A 25,491-nucleotide genomic window follows, 5' to 3' on the forward strand; every position below is an offset into this window, starting at 1 on the left:
TGACATCTCCACTGCATAAAAACACTTACAGCAGGCCTGCTACTGGCTGCTTTCTGCCAGAGTAACTCTTACAGGAGGAAAGGACCTGTGGGCTTTCTCCCTCGCTGATTCAAAGACTCACAGAATGGCTGAGGCTGAAAAGGGGATGGCAGGGAGTCACCTGGTCCAACACCCATACTCAAGCAGGGCCATCTACAGCCAGCTGTGCAGGACTGTGTTGAGACAGCTTTTCACTGTCTCTGAGGATGGATGCTCCATCACTTCCCTGTGCAGTTTGTGTCAGTGCTCAGTCAACCTCACCATGGAAAAGTCTTTCTTGATTTCCATATGCAACCTACTGTGTTGTAATTAATTACATTAATGGATAACTTTCTGTCCTCAAGGTACAGAGTTCAAATTTTGTGTTGCACCTCCTGAATCCCTTTCAACCCCAACCATTCTGTTAGTCTGTGTAGTTCTGTAGTGGAGACTGGGTGTGGTATTAGAAGTCTGCTCAAGCTTTATTGCAAGAGGAGGCTGTTCACAGGCTGCATGAGCTGCCTCACTGGGTCAGCCCAAGGGCCTGTCTGCTTCATCATTCTGCCACCAACAGTGGCTGTTTGCAGCTTACATCAAAATGCAGAAGTCTGAGCAAGCATATTGATTGCTCTAAGAACGCTCCGTTTCAGCATTTAGGATTTTAACAACTAGAGAGGGTGTTTGGGCTGTCATATTTAATAACCACTGAGAAATTCATCCTTCTAGACTTTATCTAATCTTTTTTGAAGCTACTTACACTTTTAGCTTCTATAATATCCTATGGCATTGAGGCTGACAAAGTAATTATGTAACCTTCGAAGCACTTGTCTTTGTTTTTCTTAAGCCTGCTTAAAAGCATAAAGTCACTATGTGCTTTACTGTTTGTGCTATGAAAAGAGTGGTTAATCATGTCTTTATTCAGCTCCATATCCTTTACGACGTTGTAGGATTGAGTCACATCTCCTGGTGTGCCTGTTTGAATCCATACCATCTTCCTCTTGTTTAGTCTCTGATCCTCCATATCTCTGTTCTACAGAGCTTTTCTGGGATGTCAAAACATTCACATTTTGTAGATCCTGTAGAATACATATATTCAATTTATCAACAAGTATGAACTAATTTTTTACTTAATTTCTTCCTCCTTCACTTTCATGAATGGTGACGCTTTGATATTCCCACTGAAGGTCTTTTGGGGCCCATATTGAAATTTTAAAGTAGTAGCTCTTACTTATTTCTTCTTAGTATATTTTATTTGTGGCATAGGTCCTGTATTTATATCTGCTTATAAAAAATTACTTTAATTTTTGGTCTGGAATAATGAAACATGAAAACAGAAGGAGTATAGAACAGCAATTAGAGTCATTCCACCCTTTAACTTTGGGATGATGAAACAAGGATGGAATTCATGAAGAGATTAGGGTAAATCACAGTATTCACTTGAAGTACTTAGATGTGGCCTAGATTTCTATCCAATGGAGATCTACTCAACAGAAGCAAATGATTCAGATACCTCTGATGTAGACATCTATCAGATCCCTGTAGGATCCGGCTGGAACGATTGTTAACCTGGAGCTCAATCCTGTCTCTTTTTATGGGACAGCTTGTTTTCTAATGGAGAAAGACAGAAGCACACAGTTCCTTTTCCAGCTGTTTCACAGAACTGCCTATGCACAGGTCCTTGATTTCAGTGAGTCAGTCAGAGTTCAAGCAAATCTGAGCTCATTCTGGGCTACTCATCCTTAAGCAATCCTAAATTCTGCTGTAAAACTCTCTTCTCAACCATCTGCTATAGAGTTAGTTGCTCTTAAAGGTCTCCCATTGCCTCTAATTTTTATAAAGCACTTCACCTATTTCTCATTAGTAGAACAGATGCTGAATATTAGATGCTTGAATTAATTAAGCCTATTTGAAGAAAAGATCCAAGGATAAATTTAGCAAAATAACTTTTAGAATGCTGGAGCAGTTGCAATTTTGGTTTGGTATTTTTTTCTTTTGTGCAACAGATTCTGTATTGTGTTCTCTCCCTTGCTAATAAAAAATTATTACTGTCACAGTTTGCTTAAAAAGATGAATGTTTGAAAAACTTGCCATTTCAAAAAGACTTTTTTTCCTTTGCATAGTTCAGATTTGGAGTGAAATGGCAATTCTTCTGGGCTGGGTGGAAGTTACTGCATGATTCCTTGCCTGCTGTACAACAGGCACTCTTAACTATGGAATTCCCTCACTACAGGACTCTTGTAATAGAAACCTGCCTTTTATCTTGTGAGGTTTCATTTTGGTCTGGTTTGGGGTTTTTATTTGTTTGGTTGGTTTTTGTCACTTTGTTGGGGTTTTTTGCTCTTTTTTTTTTTTTTTTTTGTTTGTTTGGGTTTTTTTTGTTGTTTTTTTTTTTTTAATCCAAACTAGGATGATCTGAATAGAAAAAGGTAAATGTAAATTAAAAAAAATAAAAAAGAAAATTACAAAAATGCATTTTTGGTGTAAACAGGCCACTCATAAATTTGTGGGTAACTCACAAGTGCAGAGAAAGTATGGCATACAGGGCAAACTTTACTGTAGTTTTCAATAACCTATTTCCACAATTTTTAATATTTCACTCAGTTTGAAGTTCTACACTACCTCTATCCCAGGGCCTGTACATGGACTTGTTTCAAATGCTGGTGTTTTTAATGTGTTGTCAATTGTATCTATGAAACAATTTGAAATTGAAGCAAATATTAGCTAAAAATATTAGTGGTTTTTTTGGTTTGCAGTGTAATCTAAACTGTCTTCTACTTTTAATTCTGATGGCTAGTATATTAAATTGGGAATATTAGATAACTCTGTTACAATTATGGGGAGGTCATAAAATACAAAATACCAATTTCCTTTTATTTTCTCCTTTCTATTGGAGATGTCTTTGAGGCTTTCTAAAAATAACTGCAACCATAAGGAAGACATTATTAAGATGTTGTGGAAGTGTGAAAAACAGGAAGGGAAAAGGTTTGCAGAAGATGCTTTCTGTTAATAGAAGCAGATTTACAGTTAAAACATTTTGTGTATAAGCTAGCAGTTGGAAGTAATCACTGCTTGCTACAAGGATAGCAGCTGTGACAAGGACTTGAGGACAATTGAGCAAGGCAAAAGAAATTTGAGGAATTTAAATATAAGTGACAATTCAGAACAAATTTCCAGATCCCTTGCCATCAGTCTTTTTCCACTTATTCTAAGTCTATAATTCAGCTTCTTAGGAATTCACTGTATCAGCTCTCAAATTGTGATCTGAGGGCTGCTGGTGTTGTATGAACTGTCCACAAAACTCCATTAAACATTTAATGATGGCCTCGTTGGGTCTGTGGATTAAAAGCTGAGATGTGTGACCTGTGTATAGTGTTAGCATTATCATGTTCAGGATTTGTGTTGTTCCATGGGTGCTGTGTGGCCTACATCAATTCTGAGAATCAAAAGTGGTAAAACTGATATAAAAATTGTCAGGTAGTAATTGAGAGATAATAGCCACAGGTTAATTATCCAGCTGCATCCAGCTACGAAAAGATGAAGACACATTTAAAAACTGGTTGAGCATGGTATCTTCTGTTCCAAGAGGGAAGAAAACAGTTCATTTCAGCTTGTTTTCCTTTTTGTTAGATTATGTTTTTCCACTGTTTGAATTATAGCAATAATAACTGTCTTACTCTGAAGTTTCTTTCTATTTTTAAAACAGAATCAGTGAAAACTTAAGAATTAGTTCCTAGCCCACTGTGATAATAAAGATAAAAACTAAACCATAAAATTTTAACACACATAATAAATTGTGATCAATGAAGCTTGAAGGCCAACTCAGTCTGTCTTAGTAAATCCTGATTTTTTTTTCCCCGTGGTTCAAAAACATTGTCATATCCAGTTTGATACTGGTTGAGGTTGAAGAAATCACACCCAAGTGTAATATTATAATGACCTATCTTGTAGTGTATCCAAGGGAAGAGCATTATGCAATGAAGAGCCAGGTTGTTTGTTGTTATTCATATTTTTAAAGCATTTTAAACATACTTGCCTCCTCATAAAAGAATTAACTACTTTATTGCATTTCAGTTGAATGGTCTGTTGTAGAATGCTCATATCTATATAATTAGTTAAAACATTTTGTTTTGTTTTGCATTGCTTCATAAAGTTCTTTTATGTACACATAAAAGATGTACATTGCTTTGGAAGAATTAGTGTTTACATGAACTCTCTAATAATATAAATTTAAAGTTTTCCTTGTGCATAGCTATCTTTACAAGTCTTTATTTTCAAATATTCATGCTGAGGTTAAATGTTTTGCTGTTTTAAATATAAATTAAACAAATGTATAATTCCAAGCTACTAATTTGTTTCAATTTACCTTGTATTTTTAGTTAACTTAAATAATTTTCTTTTTCTTTTATTGTTGTGATCTGTTGTCTGTTTTGTCTGTTGCATGTCCAGGGTTCTAAGGTTAGTATTGCTGCTGTAAGTTTCAGTTTTTTGCATTTTCAAAAATACCTTATTTTTGATCATTTGATATTTTGACCTTTTATTTACTATTATTCTTACTATTATTTTCCTATAAAATACAGTGGGATGTGAATAGGAGTATATTAGGTGTAGCAATTAACTTTTCCTACCATATTTCCCTTAATAACCTAGTGCACTGTCACTTATGGTGCTTGCTGTTAGCTCCTGGACTGAATGTAGTCAGGTCTGTGAGCTAATTTAAGTTATAAATGCAGCTGTCAGTAGAGAAACTCTTTATGTCCTGAACAAGACCATTGTATGGGATACTTTGTACTGCTCTTAAATTATACTTAGTAGTTATGCAGTGGTGATGAGTGTACTTTTCAATGAGTTTGAGACACCACTATCTAAAATATTGGTGATATTAGAAGGCAGCTTGATCAATAATGGAATATATTTTAGACACTATTGCAATACCAATGTACTGTATTTAACAGGTAGAAGTGATGGTAAGTGGTGTAAAAAAAACTGTCAGCCTTTTTTTTTTACTCCATGCAGCAGAATTTTAGGGAGATTTGTAAAAAAGCACAAAAGTTCTTTTTAATTCAAAGTTTCCTAAAATCTTGCTAAAATGCACTGAAGTCTTGTATTAAGTGAATTTACTACATAGCTTGAAAAATAAAAAAAAACAATAGATATTCTGAAAGGTTTAAGACAATGACTGACACAATACAATTGAAACATGATAAAAATCAACTTTAGGCAGTCAACCATCTGCACAGGAGCCTGATGTTATTTCAAGTATGAGTTCAAAGGTCAAGTTTCTGTAAGCACATATGAGTTTTTCTAGCAGACTGTTATGGCTATAGATTTTTTGCCAATGTATTTTCCTTGGATGAGTGCTTTCAAAAAAATCTTCTTCCAGTCTGTTCTAAAAAATCCAGCAACCTATTTTTCCAAAATAGAAACACAGCACGAACTAAACAGAGGAGCCCTGGCCAAGGAAGACAGGAGCTAGGCTGAAAATCTTTCTTCTAAGAGTTGTCATTTTACTCTTTTTCTAATAGTGTTGGGCAGTTCAGACAGATGACAGCCCTCCCCAAATAACTCATGTGAACAACATGGTACATCCTTAAGAGAAATTAAATAAAGGGCTATCTATCATTATGGTGACACATGCCACTTTGTATCTGTCATCTTTCAAAACAATTGTTTCCTTAATACTGTTTGGCACCATTTGCACTTTTATAATATTCAATGTAAAAATAGTCTTAATAGTAAACCACAAGTGAGGCTAATAATATTTTAGGAGAATGGAAATAAATGATTTTTTTGTTTTCTGTATCTTTTATTTCCTTTGGAAGGAAATGACCTTAAGAACACAATATATATACTTTTTTTTATAAATACTTCTAAACAAATTAATAAAAATTGAGAAGCACAATGAAAGTACTTTTCAAAGGGACTAAGCTGCGTGCTCAGAAAGTCTTGCAACTGTAAAGCTTGTTGTCAATCAGTAAGAATCAGCCACCTTTAAATAAATTTTAAAATAGTATTTAGTCATGTAATTCTGGATGCAGACCAATATCACACATTCTTGTTTTCAATTAGCCTAGCTCCAGAGGTAAAAGTGTTTAACCAGATAATTTTTTTTTTTATTGAGCTGACTGTTTCCTCACTTATCTGCGCTGTTAAATACCTGAATGTATTTGAAAACATGATTCTGGACATCTAAGTGTCTTTTTGGAGAAAAACATTTTAGATTTCAGAAATATTGAACTCATTCAGAAATTTTCTGCCACTTCCCAATAAGAAGAGTCCAACAATATGTTAGGAAAGAAACAGAAACTCTCTGGGATATATCACTTGTCTCTTTTTACTTTCCCTCTGTTGTTGTGAGGTAGCAAACATAATTGGATAATTGGACTCTGTCAGGATTCTATATGCTGTAAACACTCCAGGGAAAATCAACTTATGGAGACAGTGCAAGACTATGTTTTTTCCACTCCACTGTTCACATTTGCTTGTTTTTCTAAAGGAACATAAAAAAGTAAAAGCTATACACTGAGTAATTCCTTTAATCTGTTACCTGTTTGCATAGCCTATGGAAGAACGTAAGAATATGTTGCACCCTTTTACACCATGCATTATTTTATTATCTGCCCTTACTTTGTCTTTATGTAATTGCTAATAACTTTCTCATTTATATTAGACTTTTTCTCATCTATTACAGCATGTAAATGTAAATAATTTTCTCACTCTTCATGCTGCCTTACTTTGAATTTCACTCATAGCTTATGTTAATGGTGTCAGTAGGAGAAATTTAAATAACTTTTCAATCTATCTGCCATTAAGCATAACAATTTAGATTTCTATGTGTATGTGCTGTCTTTATATTTCAGTTGTGTTCAAACTGTTTAATTCAATTATCTCCTTTTAAAGACTGAATTGGAAAATATTGAAGTGACACAAGGAATGTCGGCAGAGACAGCAGTAACGTTTCTCAGCCGTCTGATGGCAATGGTTGATGTACTAGTATTTGCCAGCTCTCTAAATTTTAGTGAGATTGAAGCTGAAAAAAACATGTCTTCTGGAGGTCTAATGCGACAGTGCCTAAGGCTTGGTAAGTCAGCAGACAGGATGTATTAAGTAGTTACTTACAGATCAATGAGTTGCGATGGATCAAACAGTGACATGTGTAGGAAAGGACCTTGTAACTAGGGTTTGATGTGATAAAGTAAAAATCCTCTTTATTATTGATTTGATACATTTTTAAAGCTGATTCGATTTAGTCACAAGAAAGACAATTCTAAAAATGTTCTTTCTTATGTATTTTAAGTTATCTGTATTCAGGGAAAGTAAAAATACTAAATTTAATTCAGTAAACAGATTATTTATTTTTTTTTTCTTAAAACTGCTTTGCTACCTCCATGTTGCAATTTTTCTTATCCAATTCTCCTTGGGTTTGTAGGACTCTATAGGTTATGTAAAAGAAAAGGAGGGGGATATTTGTGCAGACACTGTAGACTTCAATATATGTTGCAACAGTATGGCATTTATCTTCATTATTATTCATTGCAGTTACTATGTTACTGGTAATTTTACTGCTTCTGGTATAAAATTTGTGAGTTATTCCCAATTCTCAAATTTTTAATCAAATTTTCAATTACTGCCTACTAGTAATGAGTGCTAATTGATGCTCTAAATGTAATATTGAAAAAATATTCTAACTTGTGGTGTTTTCATTTGTTCTTTTAGTTTGTTGTGTAGCTGTGAGGAACTGCTTAGAGTGCCGGCAAAGGCAAAGAGAGAGAGTAAACAAGACATCATTAATTGGTGGTAAAACTCAAGATGCTCTTCAGGGTGTAACAGCATCAGCAGCAACCAAGGTAACTGAGCCTTAAGTAACCAACAGCAATGATTACAAGTCTGAAACATCTCCTTTTAGTATCAGGAAGCAATTGTAACTGCCTTCTCAAATATTTGGCAAAAGCTTAGGTTTTTCCTGTTAACTTGTTTATGGTAAAAGTGTGGGAGGATGCTTATTTGAAAGATTAAAACTTTGATGCAGGAATATGTCTGGAGCATTCTAACCACCTTTTGCACTCTTGCTTGGCCTACTTGAAAGAACAAGCACCCTTACTCACCTCTGTCATATATACCTGCATAGATTTTTTTTTTTTTTTTTTTATTTCCATCAGGGTACTTCTCAGTTTTGATAAAATCTTGCAGTCACATCTGTTGGTGGAATATCTGAGTTCCAAAAGCTTCAACAGACCTTTGAATGCATATTAGACATCAGTATTTACTGTCTGCTTTTGGAAGTGAATTTTATTGGATATTCAGTTACTGCTTGGTTTTTCCAGTGTCATTAATTTATTATTTTTAACTTGTTCACAACTTTAGACTTTGGGGGTACAGAAATTAAAATCTGAAATAATTAGGCAGAGCCCATAACTGAAATACAAGACATTGCACGATGTAAAGGATCCCTTCTTTTTTTCAGTTATATTTTCATTACTAAATCAATGCTTTCTCTAAAGACTTTCTCAAATAGCTTTTATAAAGTTAGCTCCTTTATTTATCAAATCCCACAAAGACATTACATTTTTCAATATTTTCCCATTCAATGCAAGGAAAATCACTATAAGGAAACTTCTAGGTTTTCAGGCCTCACATTTAATACATTTTTTAATGAAGCAAGCTATTCTATGTTTTTTAAACAGTAGCAGTTATTTTATAAGTAGCCTGTAATAAGTCTCAGTAAAATTAACATTTATTTTTATATTTCTGTTCAGCATTTTCAAACATAGCAAGCATATTAGAAATTTATTGTTCTGCTATGAAGCAACTAATCTGAAACAATCTTTTGTATGAAAATTATTATCTTAACTCTGTCTAGAGATACAGTTTCTAGAGAAACAGTGCCAAGCTACTGGAAAGATGTAACAATTTATATCTAAATAGTATTAAGACAATAATTCAAAGCATCACTTTTTTTCTAGAGCCTTTTATCTGAGTGTTATGTGTTATCATCTAAGATTGATGTAATTGCTGAAAAATATGTCTAATTAAGGTTCTTACAGAAATGCTTTGATATTTGGAGGGGACAAAAAAAATCTCACTACTTTTTATTTTTAGACTCCCCTTGAAAATGTCCCTGGCAATCTTTCTCCCATAAAGGACCCTGATAGACTTCTTCAGGACGTGGATATTAATCGTCTACGAGCAGTTGTTTTTCGTGATGTGGTGAGTAATATATGCTGTAATTCTTTCTTCTGCAAAATCATCACTTATGTTTTGAAAGAGATTTTGATTGTACTCGAATTAAAAATATCCTTCATGTACAGCACTTCATATTTTATCTGCAAACTATCTGCTCGTGACTGTAACTACCAGCCACCTTCTGCACTTAAAAATTATATTGATTAAGCTATTTGAGATTCGTAGCTAACTGTGTTTAACACTCAGCCTAATCTTATACTAGCCAAATAATCACAACCAAGGTAAATCAGTTATGACTTAGGTTGATTAAAATTGTATTACTGAAAGTGTCAACTATTTGTCCAACCAGGATAGAAAGAAGAATTAGTATATATGTAATAGAAATGCAGCAAATCAGTTTGTAAACTCAATTCTCACTTCTGCTGAACATATTTATGTATGTAAACATATATAAAAACATGGGGTTTTATTCTGCAATGGTTTTTAGCACAAAACTGCACCACAATGTACTTGGTTTTAAATGTAGTGCAATAGGAATTTTTACTGTATACCTGCAAGTACATATGTTATATTTAAATTCTCCAACCTGAGTTCAAAGTGGCAATATTCTGTCACCTATTCTTTTCTTAACTAATGGAGAAAAGAATACAAGAATGCATGTGTCTGGAACTTCTAAGAAAGAAATTAATAAGAGAATTTCTAGTTATTTTAAGACTTCCAAAAACATGCAGCCAGGTTAAATAACAGCCAAAAAACATGGAAAACAAGCACAGGATTTGTAATAGAAAGCCATATTTGTGGAATTGAGAAAAGATGAAACCACTGTAGGAGTAGATAGAGACTAAAGTTTTAATTTTATCATGTTAAGTTTTACATGTTAATAATAATAATTAAAGACATTTCAGTTGAGCTAGAGCAATTTAATTTCAATCAGGATAATATCTAAGCCATAGATGGCAGTTCCCTTGAACAGCAGATTCATGGGATGAGAGGAAAAGAGGACAGCTAAGTTATAGTGGTCCTGACTTTCACTTAAATCAGTCCTGGAAACCTAGGATTGCTGCTGACCTCTCCCTATGGGAGGAGAAATCAGAATGTACAAGCTGGAATTTATTTCTGGAAGAAAAACAGTGGTGCATTCTCCTTGCTTTTACATTTTACCAGAAGTGTTATGCCCGCTTGTGCATCCAGCATCAGCTAGAGAAGCATCAGTGAGCTTAGATTTCCCTTTTACCACCTCCTGTCAGGACCCTTCACAATCTCATCCTTGGGGCAGCAGAAGACAGTTGCCCTTACTGCCAGGAAGTATTTAAAGCACTCTTAGAGTAGAGTCAGGCCTCTGTTTTGAAAAGTCCATTGACTCCACAAACCCCATGATTTGTGTAGTTGCCAAATTACCTCCAAAATTCGGTACTTAATATGTGCTCTGTGTGTGTACTACACCACTGAAAATCCACTCAGCCTTCTGCATTATCCATTTGCTGCTATGCTTGCAGAAGCAGCATTTCAGAAAGGTGCTATCTATTAAGCCTTGTGATGATCTTGTAGGAAAATTCTGTGAAAATATTCAATATTCTAGATGTGTTTCTTTTTCCCTGGCACAGGATGACAGCAAACAAGCTCAGTTCCTAGCTTTGGCAGTAGTTTACTTCATCTCTGTCCTGATGGTCTCCAAGTACCGCGACATCCTGGAGCCACAGCGAGAAACTGCGAGGTCTGGGAGCCAGGCAGGTAGAAATATCAGACAAGAAATAAATTCACCAACAAGTACAGGTAAATTTGTTTTCTTCAAATGTTATGTGATTGATTTAACTTAGTTTTTCTTTTTTTTTTTCTTTAGAACTGTAATTATTTTACTACAAAGTATTTTTAGTGAGTAGCTTAAGATCCTAATAGGAAATTACATACTACTTTCTTCCAATATAATAATTTGAGGGTTTAAAATACATTGGCATATTTCAGGTATTCTTTATATTTGGTTATAGGGTATTACTAATTTTCATTTGTATGTGTTTTTTATATTTTTCTTTTGCTTTAATTTGAAAATAATTTCAAAAAACAGGGTTCCTGGTGGAGTCAAAATTGTAAAGTACAAGGTAGTTCACCAAAAATCTTCCTGAATCTGTTACGTGTTAGGAAGAACAGATATCTTTATACCATGAAATGAATAAACAGAGAGCACAGCTGCTTGCCCATGTGAGTTCCTTTTGTTTGAGTGAGGAGGTTTGTGAAAGGGTAGTAGCAGAGGACTGAGTATTTTCTTCGAGCCCTGCTGTATTGCTGCCTGCATTTAAAAGCCCATGGTAACAATAGAGTAAAAAGAAAACATTGGTATAGCCTTCTTTGCCTGAACTATTTGTGATTTGTTTTAGTAGTAGTGGTTTTATTGGCATGTGTTCTTCAGCCCAAAAGGAGGGAGTTTGTAAGGTCTCAGAACCTGTTAGAAATGAGGGATGCAAACCTTACCCTGCTTTGTTTCAAATATTTTGCACTCAGTCCAGTATTTTTTTTCAAGTCTGATTGGATTGATTATAACTGTACCTGTGTTAAAGGAGTTGCAAACAGGAGCTGCATTTGTCCGTGAATTTTTTTGTGTATGTTTTTGTTCTTGTATTGATCTTTAATTACTTTCATTTATGGAGTTGCTAGTTTTCATTCTTCATAGAATTTTTCTTCCAATTTGTGTCATATTCACATTTAGTCATTATTTTATGATTCAATCATGATGTTTTAATTTGCTAAGTTTACATAATTTTCTGAAGTCAATGTGCTTGTAGACTTCCCATTTTAAAAACATTACATGAACATAGCCAGTTAAGAGAAATTATAATTCCTTTTGCTTTCCTGATTTAATGCTATGGTTGTGAACTAAGAAACTGCTTCTTTCATCCATGATTGTCTTGCCTATTTGCTTGTATATATCTATCTTTCTGTGTCTCTTTTTCCCTATAAATGTTGCTCTTGAAGTGCCCAAATAATAGGTATGCTGTTTCCTATCTCTTGATACAGAATTGGTTTTTTTTTTCTTTTAGAAATGCCTTTGTTGTTTTGGTTTTTTTTTTTTTGTTGGTAATACCATATTTGCATGTTTCAATGAGATAGGATATCTGTCATGGATCCACAGTGGACCAGGCCACACATGAATACTAGCTGGCTCACATTTGATTCCATGATTTTCTCCACAGTTGTGGTCATACCATCTATCCCACACCCAAGTTTGAACCATGGATTCCTTGCCAAGTTAATTCCTGAGCAGAGCTTTGCCCACTCATTTTACAAAGGTAATATTAACATCATCTCCTAACCTGTTTGGGTGTTCTTATTTAATGTAATGCACTTCAAGAACTAAATGTGATGTTACTGTTGATAAATAAGTATACGCCTCAGGTTACATGGAGATCAGACCTGATGATACCTTTAAAACTAACTTCCTGCCTACATTTTTCTAGAAAATCTATCTCCCACTTTTACTATCTTTAAGATATCTTTAAAAATATATTATCTTTAATTATTATAAATAATAGGAAACAATTAAAAAAACCCCAAAAACAGTCAGGAGAAGGGAGTGGATATAGGAAAATTTAAATGTTTTTGGTTTGTGGTTATTCTGCTACAATATTAGGTCCATAAATATAAAATCAGGCCCATTTGGAAAATATTGCATACCACATGAAGTATAATGCAGTTTTGTAGTATTCCCTTTCCCTGTATCTTTTCTTGTTCTTTTGCCTTCCTTTCTTGCTTTTTTTCTTGCCTTCCTGATGGTATGTAAACCTCTGATATTGTATGTGAATTATTTTATGCCTGTTATTTAATGTGCTGTGCTGTGTTTCTCTTGAAGGAAACCAATTTTTCTACCAAAGCAACTATTATATGTTTTGGGCCTGATTTGTTTTGTTTCGTTTGTTTGTATGTTTTAATAGATAAGGTAGGAACATGGGGAGTTTTTGTCATTTCTTGAAGATGAGAGGGTTGCCTGAATGTAACTTTGGTCAAGTTTGCATGTACATTTCCACAATTATTTGTATGCACTGTGCTGTAAACACAGAATGTAAAAGAATTTTAAAAATTGAATCTGATGAAAATGTCCTTGGTATAATATTGTAAACTGTCACTGGGTAAAAAGACCAATTTATAAAAAGCATAAGTGATTTAGAGTGCATCCAGTTATAAAGAACAGAATAGCTAACATCCTACTTCAGTAATAAGGTGACTTATGCTTGTCATAAGTCACTTCTGGGACTATTATGTTAAAATACTTATTACATCAACTTAAACTATCACTATATTAATCTGGAATTTCTTGTGCTTTGATGTGTGCATGTATGTATATTGTGAATTGCTTTAATTTCTAACAGTGTGAAAGCCAGGGTTTGTGATTTTGGCTCATAGGATTTTCTGCCATACAAAGAAGAAAATATTTTGTATTATTCAATATCATATTAATATATAATATTATTATCTTTTGTACTTGTTATACCTTGAGTTCAAGTGAAATAGTTTTGGTTTTGAAATAGTTCAATAGAGTTACATTACAAGTGTGAGCAGGTTAGAAAGAAAAGTGGTTAGGCTTTAAAAATAAATTATTCAGTAAAGGAAATATTATCTGTGGTTGGTTATTTTATTTGTTGTTATCATCAGATCCTTAAGGGTTTTGACTCTCTGCAGTCTCAGTTTCATATTCTTACAGCTTTACCTATTGGAGGAAAAATAATTCTAGTTTTTATATTGTGAATGCAGTTCCTCAGTTTTGAAAATCAGCACAAAGTTAAATGAAAAAAAAATTGCAAATGCTGTCAGAAAAGGCCAGAAGTCAAAACATATTTTGTCATTTCAAAAGAATCTTTCATTCCAGTGGATAAGCCAATTGGTTTCTTTTTAGTGACCTTACTTGCTTTCAGATGTTGGCAGCAAATGTAATTTTTTAATATTATTTTAAATTTTAAGGTATTTTTACTTAATACAGAGAGGTTTAATGTAGCCTTTAAAATTAACAACACATTTTTAAGGCAAAGTCCTACTTATTAAAAAATTGATAGAAATTTAGTTTTTACCTGGAAGTGAAGGCATATTTTATTCATTCCATATGACACTAGATGGATATAAAGAATTTTTTCATTATGTATCAAGCAAATTGTATTCCTATACAGGAAAAGATCTCAATGAATGCAGTAAGAGGGATTGACTCCTTAAAAGAAAACCACTTCTCCATTTTTAGTAGAATCAAATTATGTCACCAGGAAACTTACCAGGGAAAGTATAAGACAGAATTAGGTATATTACCAGTATTGCAGATAATGATTTTGTTCTTACTGATACTGTTAATTTTTTTTCCCTTTACATGAGGCAATATCTTTAGTTAAAATCTATTTAGAACTGTGTGAGACTCTACTTGTCTCAGGTATCTTACACTATGTGATCAGCAAATGCTTCCTATGAGTAACTGCAGCTGGTGTCAAGTGTGGGTTATAAGAATTTTGACATCATTTTATTTGATATGAAATTTTCCCATTGTCATAATAAAAATATTAAACTTTGCCTTCTTTTTTGATATTACTGTACATGAATAAAAGATAGTATTGAAGTAAAAGACCTTAAAATATATTTTACAGGAAAATATATTCTATCCTTACTTAAAAATGTTTGTAAATGGCAAAATAATGTTTCTTTTACTATTATTTAGATATTGCTTATAAGCTAGGTATTATCTTATGGTGCTTGTAGAAAAAAGATCATACCTAGGAAGGAAAAACTATTGCAGTAGTGTCCATAACTACCATTTAACAATAAAAATATTTATTTTTTTATAACATTCTATACCTCTGTATTTTATTTTTTCCTTCTAACCTGTTCCATGGGAAAAATGTCTGGATCTGTAGATTTGCTCTTATGATAAGTTTGTTGAAAGTGCTTATGTTTCTCCTTGTTTCCAATAACTTTAAATGGTCTTCCAATACTTCTAAAATATTCATTGTGTAGTCAGACAAAGCAGATCTTGCAAAATGAAGCAAAAGTTATCTCTCTTCAACTTAGGTCATATATAGCATTACACTTTGAAGTAATTCCTTACCAGAGTCTCAAGGGAAATAGCAGATCTGAACTTTTCTCTTGCATCTGAAGGATGTCTGAGAAACACAGTCCTACAAAAGTAAATGCTGCAGACTTGCTTCTTCCTGTTCATAATCCCAAAGAGTTATTAAATTAAAATTTAATTAATTAAGTAAATAAAATAGGGGGATTTAGTAAAGATGAGAATAGCATAAGAAATGATTGACCAAAACCTCTGTATTGGATTTTCAGGGTTTTGTCTCAAAATCTTCAGTCATGCATGAGTTTGACTTTCTGGAAAATATTAATAGGGAATCAATATGTTCATCTCCCTTAAAAACAGGTGAAGAGAGATTGGGGCATGGTTAGTGTACAGTTCATCTGTCCTGCTTTGAGAGGTACAGGTCACTAGAAATGCCTATCTTTCTTCATTCACTATAGCTGTCATTGTAGTCCTCTGTCTTAGATCAATCCTGACTCCTGTGACATGGTTTCATCAAACTCCAGGTACAAACATTGGTGTACAACAAAACCTGGAATCAAATTCTTTTATGTCAGGCACTTAATCCAATAATAACATCATGTTTCTTGGTAGTATTCCCATCCACCTGTATAATTTTTTACATGTATGTTCATAGATATAACTGTGTTAGTCAAGACTTCATTAGTGTCCATTTACTTGTTAGCAAGAACTACCCTTGTGAACTTGGCATAAAATGCCAAAATTTTCATTTCTGAAGTGGGAGTAATTGGAATAACTTAGAAAATATTGTTTTGTTCTCTGTTGATTTCTCCACTTTGATAAAGATATTTTCGCAAAATTGAAATGAAAATATCTATGTTATGTCTGTAAGAAGTGGAACTAGAGACAGAAAAACTGAGAGCATCCCTTTCCCTTACCAGGCAGAGGGTAATCAGTACATATTTTGAGAGAGAAATGTGAATATTTTTTTATCTTTTTCCACTTCAGCTGTCATCCTGTTAATTACTGAGGACACAATTAATCTTAACCAAGTAATGAATAGATATTTTCAGTTGAAAATTGATGTTTCCATTTGCATTATTCAGGAGTGTTTCAGAAATGAAGGCATGGCAATGGTGCAATTCAGCTTATATTGTGTGAAGCAAATCAGTATGTAGGTTATCAGAAACTTCTATCAAAAATTGATTGACTTTTCCACTCCCTTGCTATCACTGCCTTTATTTTTCCCAATGCACTGTAAATTAATAGATTTCTTAAAGGTATGAGGTGAAGATGGACTGGAAGCTATTGATTTATTTTTCTTGACACAACGAACTATATTAAAAGATTGCAGAAACAGCTTTATCTTTGAAGACAAGCATCCAGTTTTTCAGGTCTCCTAGGTATATAGTACTCTGGGAATTACGTGGCTACACTGTTGTTTGTATTTCTAATGTAGTAGCACAGAGATTTCCTGATTATTTTTAAACTATTTTGCATAAGGATAACAGCCTAAGTACGCAAAGTAGACTAAAGGACTAATTTCCATTGCCTGTGAAAATATTTTCTGCCTCAGGAAGTGCTGACAAAACTCATTTCTCCATCCTCCTCAAAATCCAATTGTATAAATGTTACCAAGAAAGGAGAATGCTATAAGGAACGTGGATGATAATCATGATTATCATAAAATTCTAATTCTATAGAAAATCTGCCTGCTGCTCAAAATAATCATATGCTCCTTATCCCAACTGCATCTGAAAAGACATGCATTTGGAGAGCATGAGATAGTAATGAATACATCTTAATCTATTATTTATTGCCCTTTACCAGCTACTTAAGGCATCATAGGAGATGTTTGCACATATATTTAATTATTAATTGATCAGTCATTATGTATGCATGAAGCAGTTGTAATAGGGATTTTTGTAAGCAACATCAGTATTTATTTTCATTTGTTTGTACAAATTACAGATTTTTTAAAAGTTTTTTTAAAAACTTAGTTTTTTAAAAAATAGTGCTTAAACCAAATTGTTTTAATGTTTCATTGCCTATATGGAACATACTCTGTGTTCTACTATTAACGTTTGTTGCTGAATGCTGTAACCTACATGAGAGATTTTTTTTTAATTTCTTTTCTAAGAAAAAAATCACCCTCATTCTCACCATGTATCAGAAATACAGATATTATCATAAAATAATTTATCTAGATGCTATCTAAAATAATTTATTTTTTTAGCTTTGTAGGTTTGAGTTTGCACAATACAAAATAAATTAATAAAAATAAAACCGAAAAAAAAAAAACGGAAATTCACCTATGGAAAACAACATATTACTGTGTCATTCCTAACTTCTATTCAGGTTTTGTTTCAAAATGTAAATACCTGGTTTACTCTAAGACTAATACTTCTTTAATATGACTATTCATTGTCTTATTTTTATTGTATCTTTTAAGTATCTTTTAGTTAATATTTTGGTAATGCTTTGGTTTAAGACTGCTGACATTTTGTTTGGCAGCCAGGTAATCAATCAGACTGATGTCTTATCCATCATCCACACTGAGTGAAAGACCTTTGATTAGTAAAGAAGAATTAAGACATTCTAAATATAAAGAAGATTAAAGACATTGCCTAAACAAATCACGAGGTTGTGTCTGTCATAAACGGCTCTTTCAATGTCCTTTCTATGGTCAAGGTGGAACTGCCTGGTGTGCCTGCCTTGGTGTCTGCAGGGAAAGAAACAAATGATAAGACTTCTGAGGAATTGAGCACATAGAAGAAATTTCCAGTGAACAAAAAGAGAAGACATGCATGTCCATCTGTGAACAAGGGCTCGTGATAAATAACTCTCCTCTTCAATCACTTCCCAATCTGGATTTTTCCCACCCTAAGTCCCTCCTGCTCTATTCCTCTTCCATTTCAATGCCTCTCTGCTTTTCCTGGTTGACAGCTACACCCCTTCTCCTCACAAATCCCCTCTGGCTAAAAGGAAAATTCCCAACCCTCAGTCTTAAATCTCCTGTACCAAGATCTGTGTTCTTCCAATTAACAAACCAACCCAGAGTATTTCCTATCTGACCTTCCTGAGTCCCCTCATTTTCAGCTGTGTTCCTTCTGCCCTCAGCCACATGTGTCAGAGCCTGAGGTATCCTACTTGTGGCTTTTCCTCTTGCCAGCCAGAGGCTGCCATGGCATGTTCTCTATTTCCACCTGGCATGCTGCTAGACAACTGAATCTGCACTGTGGAATTGCTGTCCTTGTGGAAGGAGAGGGACAGTTGTTGGTCTGCAGGAATTTTGGAAACCTGGATAAACATGTTGGCTAGATGACAGATACAAGCTAAAAGCAGGCTGCATTTATCAAATGTTTTCATAGATGAAAGACTGATAGTGAAAGAATGGAAAATTGTAACCTTAAGCCAGGCTCTTTTCCTTCACATTTTAATAATACAATTTAGAAAGAAACTTGTTCAAATGTATTTTAGAATAGCAAATGAGTTCTGTTGCCAGTGTTCATGTTGCTTTGCCTTGGAAATAACAGAACCCCGTGAAGTCTGTTAGTGGGACATGACCAAATTTGCCTATTATTGCATAGTTACATGAAGATTAATACCAGCCAAGCTGCCAGAAGGACTAGATTCTACATGGTTGGGCCGTGATCAGGATGACTATACAGGGAACTTTTACTCTGGTCTGCATATAACTTTGACAGAGAAATAGAAATGCCAACAGAAGAGAAGGTCCTGAGCAGCAGATAGAGAGCAGCTTGCAATCTTAATGCCCCTTTTAGGGGGTTTCTTCTCAATGTTGTGCCTCAACCTCCAGTGGCATTTCTGTTGTGAGTACGTTCTTGCCTCTCTCGATGTACTTTTCAATCAGACCCTTATTATTCTTTCATTCTGTTCCCATACTTAGTTTCTCATCTCAGTTCTCATCTTAGTTTCTCATTCTTCTTACACATGAAAATTAGTGGACTGATGTTGTGGGGAGAGCTTTTCCACACTCTTTTTATGGCCTAGAGTTTAGGAATTGATTAGTTGACTCTTCCACCAATGGAGGAAGCTCTAATATCACTGCCTACTAGGAATGAAAGCATTTTCAGCTTGTAGGGTGCAGTTTCTGGAGGTCTGTAGAAAACTACAAAGGGTGTATAAAAGGCAGCTATTAAGGTTATCACCAGTACTTTAAGATGGCTATGCAGAAAACAACTCATTAATTTTTCAGTGCAAATGCAGACAAAGGTGGTGGCAAATCCTATATCAAGATTGACCAAATCCTTCCACTGCCTATTGTTTACAGCAGAAATTTGACAATTATTTGGGAGAGTATTACTTCCCAATATTTTTTCATCCATATTGTAGGCAATTAAAAAAAATCATTTTCATTCATCTTGCTTTTGAAAAATGTCAGCACATTTTTATCTAGTAGGGGAGTTTAACAATATGAAAAAGACAAGAAGATCACACTTAAATTTTCCATCTTTTAAAAGTAAATAAATATTTTAAGTTTGATTTCTGTCATCATTTTTTATGATGGCGAAATTGTGTGTATTTATCTTACATATAAAATGGCTCATTATTAGGTTAATAAACGGGGAATGCAGGTTGTATTTTTTAGCCATATGGAAGCAGTGCAAGAGCTGTTTAGGCAACTCAGTAGGTTAAAACAATTACAATACACTTCATAAATCACAAGCAAACAAGATATTTTAGGGAAGGAGCGTGACGGATGAGGTCACCAGATATACAATATGTCATTTAGTTAACTTAGGCCCATATTTTTCCCATAATGTAGTAGATGAACTCATTAGTTAGAATGAAAAACAGTAAGGAGGAGGCATCTGGCTTCCAACTGCCTGTTTCTGACAGGGTTAAGATCACTAGATCTAGTAATGATTCTGCTTTGTCTACTGACATGGCCTTGTGCTGTAGAAAACTGATGAGGTTTGCTGAAAATTTAGTGTCTTACTGTCACAGTGTTAGAACATGGACAGATGCAATCAGGTGCTTTCTGCTTCAGTTCGTGTTTACCATTTTGCTCACCTGCTTTAAGTACTTAAGATTTTTATAAAAGAATAGATGTTTCTGGTTTAATATTTTTCTAAATCATTTTATGAAGCAGTATTTATTTCTGTGTTCAGAAGGCAACAGAAGTGCTAGGACATGGTGTGAAAGAATATGGAACAAACTTAGAGATGTGCAGTTTTGTAACTAAAACTGGATGGGTTTTGTGACCTATGCTAAGAAGTTTATCATTTACCTGAAAAAATACTAGTAATAAGAAGGTCTTATAATACATCTTTTCAGCCATATTTATGTGGATTTAACACATCCTAATTTGCTAGGATTTATATCTGAACGGCAGTTAAGAATCTTATCAGTTCTGAATTTATTTTTTCTTAAGACACAAAAAGTAAATTGAGCCTTTTAAGCCCATATTCATTTACCTTGTTTGATGCTTTAAAAATGAGAGTTAATGCACTCAACTTAGTAGTTTGTAGATATTGTTATTCGTGGTGATAAATCAAGAAAAGTAAAGACACAAATCCGATTTTTGTGGAAATCAAGTATCCATACAATTGCCTGAATATAGAATAACTCCATTTGATATTTTTGTCCTAAAACCTTTCAATTAGAATTATGTACTTTATAATATGTCATATTGAAATTTTATGTGCACAAATATAATTTTATTTCCATTTTTAATGTCAAATGATGCAGGCCTTGCAGCATTTCATTTTCATTTGGGAACAAATGTTTGCAAGTCACCTGATGAGTAATTAATTACAGTCCTATTGATAGCATCTCAGAATTAGTTCTTTTTTTTTAACTTGCTATGCTAATTGGAAAGCTTTTCCATAACCTTAATTATGTATTGATGACTGTCACTTTCCAAACTAAAATTTGTGGTGAGTTTGCACTGTTTTTCTCATGCCTACTCTGCCTTTTTTTTCTTTTCTTTTCTTTTTTTTTTTTTTTTTTTAATAACTTCTTCATATTAGTTTGGCCAGACTATGTCAAACTCTTTATAGCAACAGTAGATTGCTATATATCTCCATAGTGACACTTCCACCTTTCTCAAATATAAAGGCATGCACAGTATTTCATAATGAATCCTTCCAGAGCCTTCTGTAATGATGTTAATGTTTAGCTGTTGCAGGAACTATTTATTCAATGAAGTTTGGAGCTACATTTGCCTTTTCCATGAGAGTACTGTATTGGTAACTAAATAGTTACCTAGTAATTGCTGTAACCAAGTCCTTCTCTTCTGTCATTTTTAGAAGATGAATTCCAGCTATAATGGGAAGCTCTGTAATCTTCAGTAGATACAAAGCTTTTCACAATTAAATGTACTTTTCAGTTCTGCCATATACAGATGGCATTACAGTTGTAATCGTGCTTCTTGACCATCAGTACCTCGTAATTTTGTCATCAGCAGATTTCACCACAATGTTTCTACCTGAAATCTTTATTAAAAATTTGAACAAAATAGCTTCCGTGGTAGTGTCTCTCAGGCTGACAGGTTTTTCTTTTCTTTTGAAAGTAATGATGGCTCCTTCTTAGCCAGTTTATTTTCCCCCATTCTAGTTACTTCCAGGGTCTCATGACTAAAATACAATCTCTTGTGACAACTCCAGCTTTACTGAATTTACTACATTGGCCCTTGCTTTCTCTGAATCTAAGTATTTAAAAAGCTCTTTTAAGAAAGCCATTTTTTAATCTATCTTCTTGCATTCCATTACTATTCTTTACTCCAAAACAAATCCTGAAATCTTGTTTTCTGGTGAAGGTTTGCAGTTGTCCAGAATTTTTTTTTCCTATCTCTTAGAAAGGGAAGCCTTGTAAGGTTTTGTCCAGTGATGTATTACTATCTCCAGTCATCTGTTTGGCAAAAGTGACTGCTACTAGACCAGTAATATCATGGATGTTTCTTTCAAAATTGGCTTGTAGTCAGTTCATTATTGTAGATTGTAATGTGTTAAAATCTTTCTTCTGGTTTACTCGAGGTAGTTAACTTTCCACAACTATATTTCTATCAGTTTTTCTGTCTTTAGTTTTCTGGTCAGCATTGTTGGTCTTAATGCAAATTGAGGTTGGGTGTAACCTAACTTCACTGTGTAGTGGACCATCATCTTTTTTCAGTGCCCTCTTTTCATTTACATAATAATAGAGCCTTATGCCATTTTATTCACCATACATTTCATGGGCAACAACCTGCTTTACTGGCTGTCCAGTACTAATCTTCCCTTCCCTTCCCCTCCCCTCTTCCCTTAAAGAGACAAGCAGAAAATGCATTAGGATCATTCTGTGGATCAGATGTCTTTCTGTGCCAAATATAGGCAGTACTAAGTAGATACGGATCTTTCTGCTTCCTGACCTGGCAGATGCTAAATGCATTTGATGCAGCTCATAAATCCAGTTTCTACTTCCTGCTTCTCAAAGAAGAGCTCATATCTATTTGATAGGATGTGTTTAGGCACTTAAGAGAAAAAGGAGGAGGAAGTGACTTCAATGTTTATGGCTGTTAAAAGAAAACAATGCTCCTTTATAATGGGTGATTCTGCTTCATCTTTTAAAAGCCTCTTCTTTTCTTTCTCAGTAGTTGTACATATGCAGAGGTTTACATGACCATTAGTTCAAACACATAAATAATCTCTTACAGATTTTTTTTATGTGCACATGCATGTACCCACATTTATGCCCATATGCTAAATAGCATTTTTTTACCTGACTGCACCAAAAAATTGATGGCGAGTTATGAGATTGTTATTAAAGTTACATTTCAGAACTATGTCTTTTTTGGTAACAGAGTTTCATTCAAATACATTATAAAATATTTCCCATAATATCTAAACTACGCTATCAGAGTTCTTATTTTGTACATAGGACAGATAAATTTTATGATCAAGGCAAGTAACCTAATGAAAATAATGTAGTTTTAAAGTAAGCTGAAAAAGCATTTTGTCAATAAAAACAGCCACAGTTTGTTTTTCTGTAACCAAAAGTATGAACATATAGGTTACTCACAACTCTAGCTGACTTTTGTCTAAGCATAGCAAATTATTCTTATTTAATAAAGATTTTGTTTTTCACTGAAGTAATTAATAGGGGTATGGTCTTCTCGGTTACAAGATGTTGTAGAATCCTTTTCAATCTGGAAATGTTCCAAACTCAACAGATTTCACTTGCCTTTCTCTATGGAGCTGTATTTATTTTGTTTATTAATTTTTCCTCAATTACAGAATTTTACTTTTTGTGGTGAAAGAAGATGTATATAAAAAATCAAGAGTAACACTTCCTTTTTTCTTTCATGTATAAATTAATCTGTATTCAATGTAATGGTATGTGTGTAGAAATGTGTGTAATGCAGTCTTTAAACAAAACACAAAGCAGACAAATTGTCTAGCAGTTTTCTTTTGAATGCAAGCTTAATATTTGATGACAGCAATACAAAAGACTAAATTTTACAATAATCTGAAAGCATAAGTGATTGCAATTTTCCCTTCTAGTAGGCTCAAGGATCATACAGTTCTGCAGTTGATAGGTTATAATTTTTAATGTTGTTTTTGCTGGCAGTATTTTGCTGTTTGATTACTGTGTGAGTAGTGGACTGTAGTTTCTAAATGTCACTGAGTTTGTATAATTGAATTTTGGGCTCCCTCTTCCAAGTCTGTCTGTATGCCAAACAGCTTTTGAAGGTAAAATGTTTTGTATGTAGAATGAGTTTTTAAGGTTTAAAATACCATGACTTTGGTCTTTATAACACATTTCTGTGATATAAAACTTTATGATTATATTTTTAGAGGAAAATATCAAATTAAATTTTGTTCATTACCTCTATTTCGCTGCAGAGACACCAACTGTATTTCCAGAAAATATCAAAGATAAAGAAACACCAACACCGGTTGAAGATATTCAGCTGGAAAGTTCTATTCCTCATACAGATTCTGGAATTGGAGATGAACAGATGCCCAATATTTTGAATGGGACAGACTTGGAGACCAGCACAGGTCCTGATGCTATGAGTGAGCTGTTGTCTACTTTGTCTTCAGAAGTGAAGAAATCTCAGGAGAGCTTAACAGAAAGCCCCAGTGAAATTCTGAAACCTGCATCATCAATATCCAGTATCAGCCAAAGTAAAGGAATCAATGTCAAAGAAATTCTGAAAAGTCTTGTGGCAGCCCCTGTTGAAATTGCAGAATGTGGCCCGGATCCAATCCCTTACCCAGATCCTGCACTGAAGAGAGAAGCTCAGGCTATTCTTCCCATGCAGTTTCACTCATTTGACAGGTACATGGTTGGGCTCATTATTTTATATTGATGTAATTCAGAAGTTTGAAGGGCTTTTATTTCTTCAAGAAGGCCATTCTACAATTGGTTTGTATTAGAGTATGTTAAAAACAGCTGCACTGTGTCTCCCTTTCTGCATTACCAACAGACCTTGTAGTATAGACAAAAGTAATTCACCTTGCTTTTCTCTGTTAACAGTAAATAAAACTCTATGAAGTACTTGGAAAACAAGCCTGTTGCAAAGAAATATATGTGCAATAAAACCTTTTTTTTCCTTTAAAACAGCATTTTAGTGAGAAGAAGGAGGGGTAATATCTACTGATATAGAACAGATTGTGCAGAAATTCAGTTGAATATTCTTTCAAAGGCTTAAATCTTAATTGGATCCATCATTGAACTGTTTTCTGGTACTGAAATGCTTTGACCATGGCAAATTGTTTGCTTGGTCATGGTAGAAACCAGTTTCCTTTTAGGTCTTTAAGCAATAGAAGTTGATAAAGCTCAGAAGTTAGTGCTTAAACCTAAACTCATGAACATTGCCACAGAATCCTTTGGTTTTTTCCTTGGGCTGTATCTTCCTAGTTTCTTTAATATACTTGCCTTTAAATGTTCAGTCCCTCTCAGCCTGCAAAAGAAATTGTGCTGTTGTGCAATTCTCAGCATCCTTCCAGAATTTTAGACCATTGTGAGTTTAGAAGTAAGTCTTGGGAATGTTGATGTGGTTTTATTTTCCATCCTTTAAGTTTCCTCATAAAAAAATTTTAAGCAGTTAAAAATGGAATCGAAACTTAAAGATAATTTAAGACATTTCTTGAAGGCTTAAAATTGTATTAGTTTATCAGGCAGGAACAGGAAGTAAAATACTGAAGGAAATTAAAAATTAATGCAGAAAATAGTTAAGTTATGATTTATGAGGGGAAAAAAAATCTAAAAATCCATATTTACAGAAAACCTGAAAAAATATCATAAATATCTTAATTAAGTCTTAAGAAAAATAA

The 25,491-nt window shown here is 33.8% G+C and overlaps 1 protein-coding gene across 3 annotated transcripts in view; it reads left to right on the plus strand.

Annotated features, from left to right (window-relative positions):
- Nucleotides 1–25,491, plus strand: part of NBEA (neurobeachin) — a 444,651-nt gene that overhangs the window by 146,154 nt on the left and 273,006 nt on the right. For 2 of the 3 annotated variants that reach the window (XM_056503564.1, XM_056503573.1), the window contains exons 25-31: nucleotides 4,465–4,473; nucleotides 6,916–7,096; nucleotides 7,732–7,862; nucleotides 9,115–9,222; nucleotides 10,803–10,971; nucleotides 12,384–12,479; nucleotides 24,055–24,493. In XM_056503564.1, the coding sequence (XP_056359539.1) occupies nucleotides 4,465–4,473; nucleotides 6,916–7,096; nucleotides 7,732–7,862; nucleotides 9,115–9,222; nucleotides 10,803–10,971; nucleotides 12,384–12,479; nucleotides 24,055–24,493 (1,133 nt within the window). The remainder of the gene's footprint in view (nucleotides 1–4,464; nucleotides 4,474–6,915; nucleotides 7,097–7,731; nucleotides 7,863–9,114; nucleotides 9,223–10,802; nucleotides 10,972–12,383; nucleotides 12,480–24,054; nucleotides 24,494–25,491) is intronic. The other variant, XM_056503580.1, reaches the window with a different exon arrangement.

The sequence above is a fragment of the Oenanthe melanoleuca genome, chromosome 1 (genome assembly GCF_029582105.1).
Source record: "Oenanthe melanoleuca isolate GR-GAL-2019-014 chromosome 1, OMel1.0, whole genome shotgun sequence".
NCBI lineage: Eukaryota > Metazoa > Chordata > Aves > Passeriformes > Muscicapidae > Oenanthe > Oenanthe melanoleuca.